Consider the following 14,606-nt stretch of genomic DNA (forward strand, 5'->3'; position numbering starts at 1 on the left):
CTGCCTAGCCCACAGGCATCTGGAATAGTCATGTTATATCTAGACAAACCAACTCTTGTCCATGCATCATCATTCTGCTTTGAAAGTAATGGGGGAAGATACTGCACCGATCAGTCATAATACATTTCTCTATCATTTTACTCAAGTGGATTTGATTGCTTCCCATTACTACTTCCATTATATTAGTTTCTGACAGAAGGCTACCCCTTTCATATACACATTCTTTTGACCACAAACTAAACCAGATTTTCAAGAAGCCTGTTTTTTAAATTTTTGAATACATGCCACTATAGACTACAATTCCTTTGTTGCTCACTAAGACATTTGAAATATAATAAATTATTCCCCAGCGCAAGAAACAAATGAGTAACATTTTCAGCAGACTACTCCAAAACCACCTGCCTAAGATTATTTTTGGCTTTGACAAATCCACTTAACTTACTGTCAAATATGACACTGACAACTAATGCAAGACCCATGGGTACACATACACATTGGAGCCCAAGACTATAAAAATGCAAAGCTTAGCAAAGTAGGCTCAATGCTTCCCAGGCTATCGGATTTGAGAGGCCAGTGTTCTCTCCCCCCAATGTGCCAGGAAGCAGTACTGTATTTGTGTCCAGTGGCTATACCTATTTTGTTCTTCCTTAGAAACTTGCGGCAGACCAACAGCTGATTCCCCATGGACTAGCAATGGTTCATAGACCACCATTTTGAGTAGCACTGGTTTAGAATATTGCTACAGCACCAGAATTAGCCATGACATTCATATCTTAAAAACAGGTAGTTGCAGTTCTCTTCAAAATCCCTCAGCCCAAGTCTAGTATAGCAAGAAGACATGCTAATAAATCTTCCTAGGGCTTATTAAATAAAAGTGTTTATGAATAACTTTTCTTCAGATCAGAATGTAGGAAGAAAGCAATGTACAATAAGAATATATTTAAAAAGCATTCTTTAAAAACAGATGCAAACAATTTCAGAAACCAAAATTCAAACACAGCAAGGTTTGATTACCCTCCAGAAACTCAACATCTATTGAGGTAACCTGCCTATTCTGTGGAAGGAGTCCTACAACGAAGAAGCTGCTAGAGGAAGACCCTTCTTATGCACTCACAACCTAGCAAATCAAGGGGATGTCCTCCAACAAAAAATGAATTCTGTGCAGGCTCATACAGGAGGAAAGAGGCATATATTTTGGCCCCAAGTCATTTAGAGATTTAAAGGGCAAACCCAGAAGCCAGAATAGCATAGTGGTTTGATGGCTCTGGAATCTAGGGTTAAATCTCTGCTCAGCCATGAACCCCACCAGATGACCTTGGGCAAGTCACATTCCCTCAGCCTCAGAGGAAAGGCAATGGCAAACCTCTGGCCAAATCTTACAAAGAAATCTTACCATGATAGGTTTGCCTTAGGAGTTAGGATTGTGTTAAGTTGGAAAAGACTTCAAGGTACATGCACACAGGGCAAACCCAGCATCTTAGACAGATCTCAGAAACAAACTGGAAGCCAGTGTTCAATTGGTCCAGGATCAGTGACATAGATCTGTAGACACCAGACAACAACCTATCAATTGCATTTTGCAAAAAACAGTAGGTTCTTGACATTTTTAAGGGCAGCACAGCAGTGTCTGCAAGCACACTGTACAGCATGGTGCAATGGTTTCTGAGTGTTGGACTAGAGCTCTGGGGGACCAAATCCCTGCTCCTCCATGTAAATCTGACCAAGGGCAAGCCTCTCAGCCTCAAGAGAAAGCAATGGTAAAGCCCCTCTGAACAAATCTTGCCAAGAAAAGCCCATGATAGGTTCACCTTAGGGTCATTATAAATCAGAAACAACTTGAAAGCTCACAACAACATCAGCAGCATAGCAGTCTAGTCAAAAGGTAATAAATGCATAGATCACTGTAGCCAAGTTCAGCACACTTGCCACCTCTAGATAAAGGCACTCTCAAAAGTAACACTCACTCCCAGGTTCCAAATTGAAGATTTTATTTTAGGTAAGGAATATGGGATTAAAAAATATAAAATGGAAGAAAGATCAGACAAACAAAAGCAAAAAGGAACAAACCACTTTGGATTTTGCATAACCTAACAGCAGGTCAACTTACATGCGATTAGCAGTGGACCCTGATGATGTTCAGGAAAAGGCAGTTTTCCATGTATCTCAATATAAACCTTGTGGGATTGGGAGAAAGATAAGGTCTGACATGCTCACCTGCAACAACTAGGAAGGTGTACAGGTGGCATTCTTAGGAAAAAGAAGCTTCATGTCAGATGTCTCTTTGAGAGCAGCAAGGCTACATAATAGGGAGTTAAGCCATCCAAACAGGCAAACAATGGCCTCTTGAATTGCTCCTAAGATTTCTTCATAATCTACCTGGTAATCAGTTACTCTGACACAATGATTTAACAATAGTTACCAATGTTACACAAGACTAATGTACTGGTGTTCATCATGCTCTTTACTGCTATGTAACAGAACAAGAAAAAAAAGAGTTGTTAGAAAAGGCTATCAGACCCTCAAAAGCCCTTTACCACTTTGACTCATGTGCTGTACAGAATTCTCAGTGTGTGCATGGAAATTTGATTATACTTCAATTAGTCTCATAAATAAATACAACAGTCACTAATTCTGCTCTTCATGCTGTTATATGCTATTCTCATTCTAGAGCAGGCTGGAGAAAAAAGAGCATACTGTATACTCAGCCACCTTGTAGAAAGATTTTTAAAAAGCAAATGTCTAGTAGATTTACTTAAGTTTTAAAATATGTAGTATGAACAAATTTAAAAAAAGGAAAACAATTTTCAGGCAATATATTCTGTATGTTTCATGATCCTATGTAGCTCTCCTGTCTCTTTTCCCTTTCCTTCAAAACAATCTGCAGTAAGGAACCAGTATCCTAGCTTCAAAGGCTTTTAATTGGGCTAACCCTTTTTTATTTCAAAATATGTTTTGTGACTTCTAGATATAAACTTAAGTTTGGCCAACTTCAAAATAAACCCCTACAGCTCTGAAGTCCACATTTGTTTTGTGGTCAACACAGCTAGCCGTGAGTTTGTATTACATTTTCAGAACAGCACATTTACAACAGCACATTTAGACTTAAGAGGCAATGAACACAGTTCAGAAGCATATTTGTTGTACACTGGGGACAGGTTAAGGAACTGAGGCCATTATAAACTATTCACCTCTGCCATATAATCAGTAGACTGCTCTAAAGCATATCATGAACAATATCCTTCTCCACCCACTTTCCTCATTCTGCAATATTATACAGAGACATGTATTTACATTCAACTTTGCAATTTATTCTATTTCTCACATGGTCTCCAAATACAATTTTACAAAGTCTGTTGTTCTGCTACAGATACAGTAGATCCAAAGATAGTCATGAAAGTGGTATTCCAACTGTATGCAATGAAACCTGATAGCCTTGAAAGCTGTGTCAATGTATTGCTTTACAACCGCATAGCAAGGGACTGACCCACATTTTCAAGACTATCATACAATTAACTTAAAACAGTGATAATTTTATAAGAGTTTATGTTAACAGTAGAAAAATCAAGACCTCTCCTCCAAAATGAATAATGTCTTAAATACATTTTTCTTCTTTTTGAAATCTAATTAAAACTACATGAAGTGGCCAGGTTCTCTGCATGTATTCAAAGCCAGAGCAAACTTGTAACAGTCATCTTGGGATTATACAAGATTTATCATCACAATTCAGTGTCTCAGTCCCCTAAGCGAAATGTTCTTGCTGGGTTTAAATACTCTGTTATTAAAACTGTCCACACAGTGAAAATCCACCTGTGAGTGTAACTATAATCAAGGCCAAACACCAGCTTCTCAAAGGAGGCTGCATACTGCACTGGCAATAAATTGCTATTTGAAAAAGTATATAAACTTTCTTCAAAGTCTACACAGAGGCAGGGTTTTTTAAAAAAGTCAACTCAACTTCCATCCTTCCTAAAAGCAGTATTTTCAAAGGAAGCAAATACAGTTGGTACAGCAAGTGAAAGAAATGAGGTGTGGTGTTGGCCGATTACCTTGTGGGAACAAGGCTTTAAATGGAATAGTACTAACTCGCCTAGCTCCTTACTAGAATTCCTAGCCATGCAGGTTCCACTTGTCAGATTTTGGTAAGATCTTTGTATGTTTGGAACAAGCCGTAATGTTAAAATTAGTCAGCTACTTAAATTATTTGTAAAATGTGCTTATTTTGTCCACATAAAAGTCTGTCATAAACATGCATGGCCTGAAGACCCCGATGTAACTTGACTGCCTTTCCTCAGGGGAAAGGGGAGCTGCAACCCACAGTACTCTCCTCTTCCTCTCAACCAGTATGGATGGTCAATTGACTGGCAATAATTATCTTCCTGGATTGTCCTCTAACCAGTTTCCCTCCCCCCCCCCCGTAGGAGATATTTATTCCACCTTTTGAGAATTTATCTTTTAATTAAGGAATAATCCTTCCAAATTAGCACTCTTCTTTTCATAAAACCAACATTTCTAGTGAAGGATGTGAGGCACAGCAGAAGAGGCCAGCAGCGAAGTTGGCTTCAGCCTCTGTGGCTAAACATTATTCAAAAGTGCTGTCTCAAAACAATACCACTTTGCTTTGGAAAGCAAAATAATTACAAAACGATTAAACACAAAGTGTCAGCATACAGCAAGTTTATATATATTTACACACTGAAATTTACACTTCTGCCACGGAGTGACTTTGCCACAGACAAATGCACAGTTTATCCCTACAAAGCACAAAGCTTAACCAATATTCTTTAGAGGCAATGACCATTCATTTCCCTATCAGTAAACATGACAGCCAACAAAGCCCGGAGTTGTCCGTATTCATTTTTTGATAGTCAATCAACTTCCTTCTGCAAAAGGAAAATCCCATATCATGACAGAGGGGAAATGGAGAAGACAGCCATTCTGTTGAATACAGAGGTGGGTATATGAACTGTACCAGTACCTCTTTCAGAACTCATGCAGATCTCTTCCCAAGGCTACATCATATGCAGTATTCCTTGGCACTTGGCTTTAGACCAGAAATGAGGATGACCAATATCAGTTGGTGTTTTGAGCAGCATCTCAGAGAGAGTGAGTGATGATTTTTTCATATAATATCTGTCAGGCCAGCTGACTGCTGCCTTTGCATTGACAGACAATAAGATAAACTTCAGGCTCACCACTCTCCAACAGTTAGGTGATTACAGTATGAAATGTTGACTGGCAATCTCCTTACAAGCTCCTTCCAAGGATAACAACATCTTTTGGAAATCCCTCCATTTTAGCTATTTCAAAGCATCCCAACTTGCTATAAAATTCCAGGATTCTTTTATCATCTGGTCGGACTTCACAGAATGCACCACGGGAACCTAAAGAAGGGAAATGTTGAGGAAAGAGTAGAACAAGAAAAGAATTACTATAATAAAGCTGAAGCTTTGCAAATCTTGGTAAATGTCACTCATCATCTGCTTAGAATTCATTGTTCATTTCCGACTGAAGGTAAAAACCAAGTGTACATTGAGTGGACAAAGACATCCATGCACTTATCAATCTGGTATTTTAGTCCCCATGCCAGTTATACTGCAAAAGTTGCAGCACTTTAGACATTACAGAAAGCAAAAAATGACTTTTTGCTTTCCTAGCAAGAATTCAGTGAAATAGTTAATGCATGCCCCTCCCAAAATACCCAATAATTTGGGCATTTAATATGTTACCTGCTCTCTAGGACACCCAAAACCCACTTGGACATTTGAAACTAGTCGCTTGGCTTGCTGGATTTTCACCACCTGGAGATTCATCATTTCTACCACCGTGCAATTTACTACTGTACCTGATACACGTACAATAGTTCAAATACAGTCCACATTTGCTGATTTGACTTTGGCTGATTTAATTATTCACGTATTTGATTAATATGTTCTCTCTAGGAATCTCTAGGTCCTCCAGTGCAATTCTATAGTAAACTTCCACCAAAAGTCACACTGGAGGACCTAGAGATTTGTAGAGAGTACACTTCTCTAGGAATTTGTTGGTCTTCCAGTGCAATTCTATGGTCAATGTCTGTAGTGCTGGAGGACTTAAGAGATTCCTAGAGAGGTGTTCTCTTAGGTTAAAAAATAGTGATTGCATTTTTTCCACTTTCACGGGATCCTGTAATCCTAACTCCTGCAAATGTGGAGGGCCCACTGTTTATCACTGTCTAAGATATCTGAGGATGATGTGGGCATCTAGAAGTGCTTTATTAGAGCCTTGTTATAATCTGCAAGGTGGTAGTACAGCCAGCCTTCCTTATAGATGGGCTTGTCTTCCGTGGCTTTGAGCTTAGGTGGAAGGCAAGCCCCGGCAGAAATAATGAGGGCGTACTCGTGCCCCACCACAAGCACGTGCCCCGTTATTTTCTACGGGGCTTGAGAATACGCTCTTTTCCCCATATGCAGGGGTGGGTGGGTCCGGAACAGATCCCTCACATATGGGGAGGATGAACTGTATATAAATGTGGCACACTCCTATACTGGAACAATAATCAAGGGATGATAAAAACTAACAATTTTCTGTTCTTAATTAAAAAAAACCTTGTATGTGCTATTGCTCAGTTTTGAGGCTGTTGTATATGCTGACAAAGTAGCAACTCATGATGATGTACTATTAAAATGTGTTTGCAACATGCAATGATTCAGTTCTGTATTACTATTAATTAAATAGATGTCCATGGCTGAAAAGGACAGGTTGCTTACTTGTAACTGTAGTTCTTTCAGTGGTCATCTGTGAATTCATACAAATTGGTTTTACTGCACCTGGGCAGTCCATCATTCAGAACCTTCTAGAACAATTACATATGATTTTTGGCAGTAATCCCTACCTCAACACAATATATATCACCCTTCCAGCCATTTCTCCTTAGTTCCATGGATGTGGCAAAAAAATAAAAAATTAAAAAAAAAAACAGCCAAAGACCTAAGGATAGCAGGACACAATGAGAGGAGGATGGGCAGGGTTGTGTGAATTCACAGAAGATGACCTATACAGATGACCTGTAGTAGAACTACAGTTACAGGAAAACAAGCTGTCCTCCCTCTTTGTAGTCTCTGTGATTCACACAAATAGGAGACTAGCAAGCTACTAAATATAGGAGGTGGGAGTGTCATGCCAGCAAAGAAATCGATGCATCACAACTAGTCATCAGATAATATAATCAAAGAGGGAGAGGGTCCATAGCATTGGAGTGTCGTATCTGGAATATGACTATAGGTACTGACCATGGAATTCTCTAAGTCTATCCCAAGCCTTATGATATCAATGCCAGTCCCGAGCCTGATGGTACTTTGGAGATCAAGAGGATGACACTGTCCATCAAAAACAACAATGAGCTGCACATGGAGAATGATGGACATGTGAAAGAATAGATGGAAGAGGCCTATGCCATATCATCTCCTGTATTACAGCCTGAAGCTGTCTAGGAGGAGTGACAGAGACTCAAACCAACATTGAGGATTCCAATATCTCGCCAATAATAATAATAATAATAATAATAATAATAATAATAATAATAATTTTATTTGTGTTTCCCTGCCTCTCCTCCCATAGGATCGAAGCGGGGTTACAGACTAATTAAAAACCATTACACAATTTCATAAAAACAGGATAAATAAACTCCAATATAAAATTCTACAAACTCTATGGACAACTTACAGCAGGGTAAGGCAGGGAATCAATCACATTGAAAATACTATTCATTCTACAGAGGGGAAGGCTTGGCAAAAGAGAAAGGTTTTAAGTCTCTTTTTAAATGATTCCAGGTGGGTCATAAAACAGAGCTCCTCGGGAAGACTATTCCAGATCCGCGAGGCTACTACAGAAAAAGCCCTCTAGGATGTGGAGACACATCTGGAAGATGGTATTTCCAACAGGTTCTTCCCGGATGTTCTAAGTGTTAGACACTGTCCCCAGTAAATCAGCTTGGCACCAAAAAATATAAAATAAAATAAAATAAAAAATCTTAATGCCAATTTGAGTGCCCGAAAGGTGAAAGCGTGGCTCGCAATGACACTTTTACTTCAGCCAAGCCATAAGCAAAGGGTGAGCCACATTGTAAATATTTTATGTCCAAGTCCTACCCTGTTAATCTGAAGCCTTTAATCACACCATCAAAGGTAGCCAAAGAAATTCCAAAAACTGTAGTCAAAAGCAATTCAAAAATGAAAATGAAAATGAAAGCAAGAAGAGTGTTCCTAGTGATGCTGCTGCAGTGGCAGTCCAAAAGGAACTAAGGGTAAATGGTGGGAAGGGATTTACACACACATACACACATACACACACACACACAAAACCTCAGGGTGGGCAGGTTCCTGCAAAAATCTTATGTAGCTGCTCTAGAAGTAATTTACTATGCAGGTGCAATAAAACTCATTTGTGTGAATTACAGAGACCACAAAGAATTGAAAACATTAATATCTTAGTAGCTGGAGGAGTCAGCAGGAGAAGCTTACCATTTGCCTTGAGAGAAGAAAGCAGACAGGCCATCATGCTTTTAGCCACACTTGGATCAGTCACCTTTTTGTGGATATCAATCTTTATCAATGATGGGAAATTGGCAAGGAATGTTTCTGGCAGAACTTCCTGCTCCTCATGGAAGCTTAGCATGATTTTCTACAAAATACAGAATAAAAACAATCTTTCTGCATCAAACCCTGTTCAGTGATATTTTCTGATAACATTTTGTGCACTTGCCAAAGAAGGACCTTTGTACAGAGCTATACCAATCACTGGACTTCCATATTAATACAACAACATGACATTGCTAAATGCAGTGCATTATTGGAGGAAACCGATTATCTCAATCCATTTCAAACTGGCTTTAGGACAGAATTTGGGGTGGAGACTGCCATGGTTGCTCTGGCTGATCACCTTCATCTGGGCATCGACAGGGGCAGTGTGACCCTGCTGGTGCTACTGGACCTCTCAGCGGCGTTTGACCCTATAGATCATGATATCCTTTTGAATCACCTGCGGTGAGGAATAGGAGTCACTGCGCTTCAGTGGTTCTGTTCCTTCCTCTCAGGCAGATTCCAGAGAGTGGTGCTTGGGGACCGTTGCTCGGCAAGGAAAGAGCTTAATTGTGGTGTCCCACAAGGTGCCATCCTGTTCTCGATGCTTTTCAACATTTATATGAAGCTGCTGGGAGAGATCATCCGGAGGAATGGGGCGGGGTGTTATCAGTACGCTGATGACACCCAGATATATTTCTCCATGTCTTGGTTTTCAGCTTTGACTTCAGATGGCGTCTCGCCTGTCAATGACTGTCTTAATGCAATTAACTCCTTTGACCCAGCTCTCAATCTCCACAAAAGAACACTCTCCCTGGCCTCCAGCTTCCCATACCAATCACAAATCTGCTCTGGCTAGTTTTCCCAGACCTCCACAGTGGATACTGAGTGCAAGCAGAGGCCGCGCAGGAAGGACAAAAATGTGTGCTCTGAAATTTCTTCCATCGAGGCAAGGACAAAATTGGATTCTGGTCACATATTATTCTTAGGCAATCAGACACGTAACAAAACCCCAAAATTCTGCAGTACATCAAGCAAAGCTTAAAGTACATAAAAAGATTGATTCTAGAATCTTCTTGCTTTGAACATTGTAATTATTTTATGTATTGTACTAAGGCCTTGACAATGGAAAGGTTCATGGAACAGTGGTCCAAAACACACTGCAGAAATAATCCAGTTTGAGACCGCTTTAACTGCCTTGGTTTAGTGCTATTTAATCTGGGGAAATGCACCTGAGCTCTCTAACAGAGAAGGCTAAATGTTTCACACAATTTATTTATTTGAAGTATTTAAACCCCACTCTTCAGCCACAAATGCTCTCACAGCGGCTTACAAATGGTTAAATTAGACAGTTCCCTGACCTTGCTTCAAGAAATTCTTCAAAGCTTTGTGTAGGCCAATGCTCACAACACAAAATGAAGAATCAGAGAATAAACGGACTCTACCGTACACGGGAGTACTCAACTGCAGAGCAATCCAAAAGGAGTGTTTCTCTTGCAGCAGATGAAAGAGAACTGAGAGAGGGAGCTAGATTGGCAGGCTTGGGCATGCTCAGTACGCAGGAGGTGGCAGGGCTCCTGCCAATCTACTCAGCTTTTCAGCTTTCTGAATGGAGTCTCTGCACAGGCACAAAACCCTAGTGTGAGGCACAGAGACCATGAAGGAGCAGAAGGGAATGGCAGTGAGGAAGGAGATCAAGTCCAGTTGATGGACTGGAGTGAGGGCCTTTCTTCTTACTCTGGCTAGACCCAATGGAGTTGGCCTTCCTCTCTCTCCCTCCAGTTCCCAGAATTCTCTAGCCCTAAGCCACAGCAGTTAAAGCAGTCTCAAACTGGGTTATTTCTGCAGTGTGTTTTCGACCAATGTTCTCACAAATGTAAAGGCAATAAAGAGGAGAAGCATGGGCAGAGAAACATACACAGGCATGACTAACCTCTGCCTCTGATAACTCCTTATCACTGCTTGGCTTGCTATATTTCTCCTGCATGAAAGGAATCCAGGCAATTTTGCACTTCTTAATGAAGGGTGTTACATCAACAGTACCCAGAGCATAGCCACAGATGCCATCTTCATCCTCCAAGACAAAGCAGTAATCTGGGCTGAGGGACAGCAAGCCACCTACCAGCCTGAGAAGAAAGGAAAGGTCAGATGAGTCTGGAGCTGACAAAACAGAAATCATGTCACGTCACATTGGGTAATTTATGCATTACTTGGAGAACCTGGAATGTTATTCAAAAACATAACATGTATGCATAAAAAACTTTTAAAATTACACATTGTTTTATGAATAATGAGTTACTAAATAGCCAGCACCCACCATACCCTAAAAAGCCCCTGCTTAGAAGTATCAAAGCAAACATTAGTTGTTACACAAACAATTTAAAACATGGCAGTGTTAATATTAAAATAGGATAGAGGTATGTTTACTTTTAAAAGTAATGTATAAGAAATGCTATTTTCAATTTGTTACCTTAAGCTTTAATACCCACATAATGCATCTACAGAACAATTAAACCAGTAAAGAATTCTCTTTTTATCCATAAGGAAGAAACAAATTAAGATAAATGAATTAATGAACAGAATCATTATAATTTAAGTTATAAAGTTTTCAGTCTATGAACAAACCATCTATATCATTTAATATTTATGGAAGATTATGTCTTTTGTAATACAGTGGTACCCCGGGATACGAATTACCCAGCTTACGAATTTTTCGGGATACGAAAAAATCCCATAGGGATTTATTGTTTCGGCTTACGAAGGTTTCTTCGGGTTACGAAAAAACCTCGGCGCTATTTTCCGCCACCGGAGGGCAGCAGAGAGCTATTTTTCCATTAGCGCCTATGGCAATTCGGCTTACGAAGGTTTTTCGGGTTGCGAAATTAGCCGCGGAACGAATTAATTTCGTAACCCGAGGTACCACTGTATGTATTTTTTAAAAATTAAAAATTAAGTATTCTAGCTCCTTTTAAGAAGCAGGAAATAACAACTACTGTCAAAATGAGCCCTGGTGGTGCAGTGGTTAAATACTGGTACTGCAGCCACTCACAGTCGCAAGGTTGTGAATTCAATACAGTGGTACCCTGGGATACGAATTGATCGCGTTACGAAATTTCCGGGATACGAAAAAGTTCCATTGGAAAAAACTGTTCCGGGATACGAAGTTTTTTTTGGGTTACGAATTTTTTTCGGCGCGAAATTCAAACGCGCGGCTTGCCAGCGCTAACGGAAAGCCCTTTTCGGCTTGCGAAATGCATCGGGTTACGAACGGCGCAGCGGAACGAATTAATTTCGTAACCCGAGGGAGCACTGTACCAGCCAAGGGCTCCAGGGTCAACTCAGCCTGCCATCCCTCCAAGGTCATTAAAATGAGTAACCAGCTTTTTGGGGGCAATAAGCTTACACATTGTTAACAGCTTAGGGAGTGCTTAAGTGCACTGATAAGTGCTATAGAAATGTACTTGCTATTGCTATAATAGCAATTGGAATCAGAACAGTAACTAATTACTTTCAAAGAGTAACTTTCCAACTTCTACACTTATGCACTGATGATTTCACATTGCAATCAAACCAATGAAACATGGTTTAAACGCACAAGAAAAGATCATGGATGTTCTTTCCAGGACCACTGATATATTAGACTTTACTGTATGGCCAAAGTACAGTCTTCTGGGGAACTGCTTATTGTTTATATTCTATATACAGACCATGCTATATGAATCAATAACTTGTGGCTTTGCAAGCACTTGTACGACTTCATTTTACATGTTTTTTTGCTGGTCCTCACATTCAATTTTCACAAAATAGTAGCATATAAACTTCCAAAGCATGACCAACAGATTATTAAGCTTCATATTGATTGAATGGTCTGTTTGTCACACCCTGAATAGACTGAGATATAATTAGGACCCGCATGGATGGTGATGGGACTTAAGGACTTCATATAAAAATTGGAGACTGATGAAACAGAAGGCTTCAAAGAATCTGTTGGTTCTGTGAGCTGGTGAGGCCTCTTCCATACAGATGGTAGATATCATTAACAGCATAACATTTGGTGCCACTATATTTTCTAGAGTGTGCACCAAAGTATTTGAGAAGTGATGGATATCTGGGTGTTGTCACCTGCAGGTCTGGACAAAGGAGGAAGATCAATGGGTAGTCACAGCTCACAAAGAAGGAAGAACCTTCTTTGTTTCTCGATGTGCAAAGGTTAGATTTGCGCTACTTAAGAGGGTGGAGAATAAAATAAAATTGCTGAACTGTTCCCACTGACATAGGCTGGTGGAGAATGGGAGACATATACATATTTGATTTTTTTGGCAGTGCTGCATTGTACTAGTTGGGATAAAAAAAGAAGAAGCTGTATTTTCAGATAATTTAGATATTTATTTTCATATCCTGACATGAATATATCATCTCTAGGGTCTGAAGGAACTGGCTGTTAATCTAAATAGGATGATATTGTGACTCAACCTAGTTTTATTTAGCTATAGCCTTCCATTGATGTCCCCTCTGCTCTGCTCCTTATGCATTTTTACACTCTCAAGTATTTTAAGTAGAAGTCCATTCTTCCATGAAGTCAGCAAAACTCTGAAAGCTGCCTCCATTACACTATGGAAAGCATTTTTATCAATATTTAGGTGCTAAAAATGGTGACAGACCTAGTCACAAGCCTACAAAAAAAATGTTTTGTACTCTGTTTGGTTGGAAACACACTGAAGATTCCTGCTTTTCCCCGGTTGTTTTGAACACTGTATCAACAGCAAGAGGTACACTATTACTACATAAATACAATATGTATATTTAGCATACATACTTGTCTCCAATTAGGTCTGGCTGGCTATGGAAAGGCTGATCAGTTCCATCATCATACATTTCTCTGCAAATCTTGTAGACAGATGCCTAAAGGACATAATAAAATGTATAATTTCTCCCCCTGGCATATTCTCTTGTTATCTCACATTGGAAGCCCTGGTGTCCTACTAAAAAACCCAATACATATTGGCGCGTTACAGACACGCCAAAGGGGCGTGCTAGGGTTAGGAAGGGGCGTGTTAGGGTTGAGAAGGGGCGTCACTTCCTGACGCCCCTCAACCCTAGTACAGACCGAGTCCGTACAAAATGGCCACACGGGGGGGGGGGGGCGCAATTTTGATGCTGCAGGCGCATAGCGTCTGGACGTCGCTTGGTGTAAGTGATGCCGTGAGTGCGCAACTAGTGCCTCGCGGCACCATTTTGGCGCTTCTTTCTGGCTGTGCCCGGGAACCGCGCGGTTTGGCCACTGCTGTTTTTGGACGCAACAGGCGGTGGCAGCGGCAGCAGCAGCCCACCCGTTTTGGGCGGTCTGTAACTCGCCATTGATTCCTTCATTAAATTCCAAGAATCCATAGCTGCTTATAGCTGATAGACACTGAAGATAACAACGTGATTTAGTAAATAGTATACTGGTTATAGTAGGGAAATTTAGGTTCAACGTGTATCTCACAACCACGAAAACTGTTGAATGTTTTTAGGAGAGTATTAAAACAACCCTATTAGTTTCGCTGATGTCCTTGGAGAAAGAACAGGATACAAATATGAGACATAAATAAGCACCCCCAGCAAAAATAGTTTGCTTTTTTTTGGGGGGGGGGGGATCAAACTACTTGAGACATGGATATATTTAAATATTTGAAAAATGACTGTACTGTACTGGTCAAGTGTCCTGTTACATTAATTTTGCTCTGTCTCTCCCATTCTCAAAATAAAATCTTCAATCTTGGAGATTTATTAGTGGCCTTAGAAAGCTGAGCAATGTTGGGAGAAAAGTCTCTTTCCTATAGCCCATTTTGTCTGTTTACACAAAGCATGTAGTATCTGGTTCAAAGGGATTTAATCCCAAGTGTGCAGTAGACTACAGCCTTAATTCACAAGATATAAAATGTAGGTAGCACCTTTTCATATAAGACAAATAGAGAGGAGGAGGTTAAGGACAGGTTGCTTACCTGTAACTGTAGTTCTTCGAGTGGTCATCTGCGAATCCACACAAAGGGGTTATTCTGCGCCTGCGCA

At 40.2% G+C, this 14,606-nt stretch overlaps 1 protein-coding gene across 4 annotated transcripts in view; it reads right to left on the reverse strand.

Moving 5' to 3' along the window:
* Positions 1-1,971: 1,971 nt before the first annotated feature.
* OGA (O-GlcNAcase) overlaps positions 1,972-14,606 on the reverse strand; it is a 55,367-nt gene continuing 42,732 nt past the window's right edge. For 3 of the 4 annotated variants that reach the window (XM_042461091.1, XM_042461092.1, XM_042461093.1), the window contains exons 13-16: positions 13,372-13,457; positions 10,489-10,681; positions 8,499-8,658; positions 1,972-5,381 (exon numbers count right to left, since the gene is read on the reverse strand). In XM_042461091.1, the coding sequence (XP_042317025.1) occupies positions 5,245-5,381; positions 8,499-8,658; positions 10,489-10,681; positions 13,372-13,457 (576 nt within the window). In that variant the 3' untranslated portion in view covers positions 1,972-5,244. Of the gene's footprint in view, positions 5,382-8,498; positions 8,659-10,488; positions 10,682-13,371; positions 13,458-14,606 lie in introns of those variants that run through there. The other variant, XM_042461094.1, reaches the window with a different exon arrangement.

Source organism: Sceloporus undulatus, chromosome 3 (genome assembly GCF_019175285.1).
Source record: "Sceloporus undulatus isolate JIND9_A2432 ecotype Alabama chromosome 3, SceUnd_v1.1, whole genome shotgun sequence".
NCBI lineage: Eukaryota > Metazoa > Chordata > Lepidosauria > Squamata > Phrynosomatidae > Sceloporus > Sceloporus undulatus.